The 1,564-nt window shown below is 49.4% G+C and overlaps 1 protein-coding gene across 1 annotated transcript; it reads left to right on the top strand.

Moving 5' to 3' along the window:
• Positions 1–224: 224 nt before the first annotated feature.
• SODALDRAFT_323548 (hypothetical protein) lies at positions 225–705 on the top strand (the record flags this gene model as incomplete). The annotated part of the gene is made up of 2 exons (XM_028609810.1): positions 225–341; positions 511–705. 2 exons carry the CDS (start codon positions 225–227, stop codon positions 703–705), a joined length of 312 nt encoding a protein of 103 aa, XP_028466894.1.
• Between the last annotated feature and the right edge of the window lie 859 nt (positions 706–1,564).

The raw sequence follows: 1,564 nt of genomic DNA, 5'->3' as shown, positions 1-1,564 counted from the left end.
TCACCGCACTAGAGGAATACCGGAGACTCTAAGACGGGTCTCCGAGAATAAGAGGACTAGCACGGGAGACGAGAGCGGAGGAGAGTATTTCGGTGGGCACCCGGTCGGAAGGCATATAACCTTTTAGCCTTATAGAACGATATGTGTCGTTACCTGCTATTAGCCGAATTCACGAGCCGCATTATAGGATACGGACCTAACTATATTAGCTCGCTATGCCCACGATGGATAACAACTATATCATTCTCTACTCGACGCTGTATACCTTTAACGTGCTGATATTCCGGCATAGACCCATCCGGCTAACTAAACCGTATAACAACGGCAGCCGGCGAGGGATAGTGCGTCAGATTAGACGGCTTTCCAAATCGCTATCTTAGGTAGCGAAGGGAATATTTTCTTAGATCCTTCAGACTTAGATCCTTCGGACCTACGGATCAAGCAGGAAAGGCCGAAGCCCAGGAGCTTACTCTTTAGTTCGACGGGTTCGGGTACGATAGCCCAGGACAGCTATCGGCCTTGGAGGATAACGAGAGGCAGACGGAGAGCACACAGAGCGCGCATACAATGGAGATAGTGGAGATGCCCTTAAAATCTATCAGCATCAAGAGTCCGCCATCGCTGGAGACGCCCTTATCGGTAGCTTCGGCCACCGGGTTAGCCCAGGCGACTCTAGTGGCCGAGGAACAACCGAGGGATATCTAGAACGGCAGCGAGACTGCCGCATTATGCATAGGGGCTAACCTGGGCCGCGATTTAAGAGATTTTCTAAGGTGGGAAGCGGAAAACACGCACTTATATTGCCCGTGGGAATTGTCGGGTAATAGCCCGGATATACGCATAAAAATACTGGGTGTCGGATGATAGCCTAGATATACGCATAAGAATACTAGGTATGGGAAAGCAACCTAGTATATTGTCACAGGGGCAGTTGGTGTCACAAACAGCGTTACTAATCAAATAGATCAAATAGAAGATACTGTCAAAACAGCTCTAAAAATGGGCGCTCAATCCGTTGATTCAATTGAAGCTGTAGAACTGTAGTTATAGGAGGGAAAATCTGCCCCCTGCGCGCCCGTTCCGTCCAACCCTCACAGCTATTCTACGGCTGTTACAGGTGGCTGGTATAATAGCCTTGGCGGGCGGTCTGTGCGATAGCTGGTGGATCTAATATATGTAGCAGCAACTAGTCACTCTTCGATGTGTGGAGCCTAGTCGGATTCGTAACACGTAACTAAGGTACGCCTATCGCTCAGGAACGTACAGTCTAACCCCTGTTAAATAGTGTTTGGTGTACTTGCGGATCCGAATAAACGGGTCCGACCACCGAGCCATCCAAACGCACTTTGACACTACGATCACGGCGGTAGAACCGGAGCAGAGGCTGCTTTTTAAAGCATGCAAACTAGGAGGGAATCCGTAGGGACGTGAGGGACCGACTAAAAGAGTTACCGCCGGTAACTCAGATTAAAGCATTCCACGATAGACTTATAGACATCGTACGGGAAGCGATTACACGATATACTCTAAAGGCGAAGCCCTTACCCTTCGCTAAGAGGTGGTG

Source organism: Sodiomyces alkalinus (genome assembly GCF_003711515.1).
Source record: "Sodiomyces alkalinus F11 unplaced genomic scaffold SODALscaffold_4, whole genome shotgun sequence".
Lineage (NCBI taxonomy): Eukaryota > Fungi > Ascomycota > Sordariomycetes > Glomerellales > Plectosphaerellaceae > Sodiomyces > Sodiomyces alkalinus.
The sequence above is the reverse complement of the archived record's forward strand: the minus strand, read 5'-3'. Positions and strand labels throughout refer to the sequence as shown.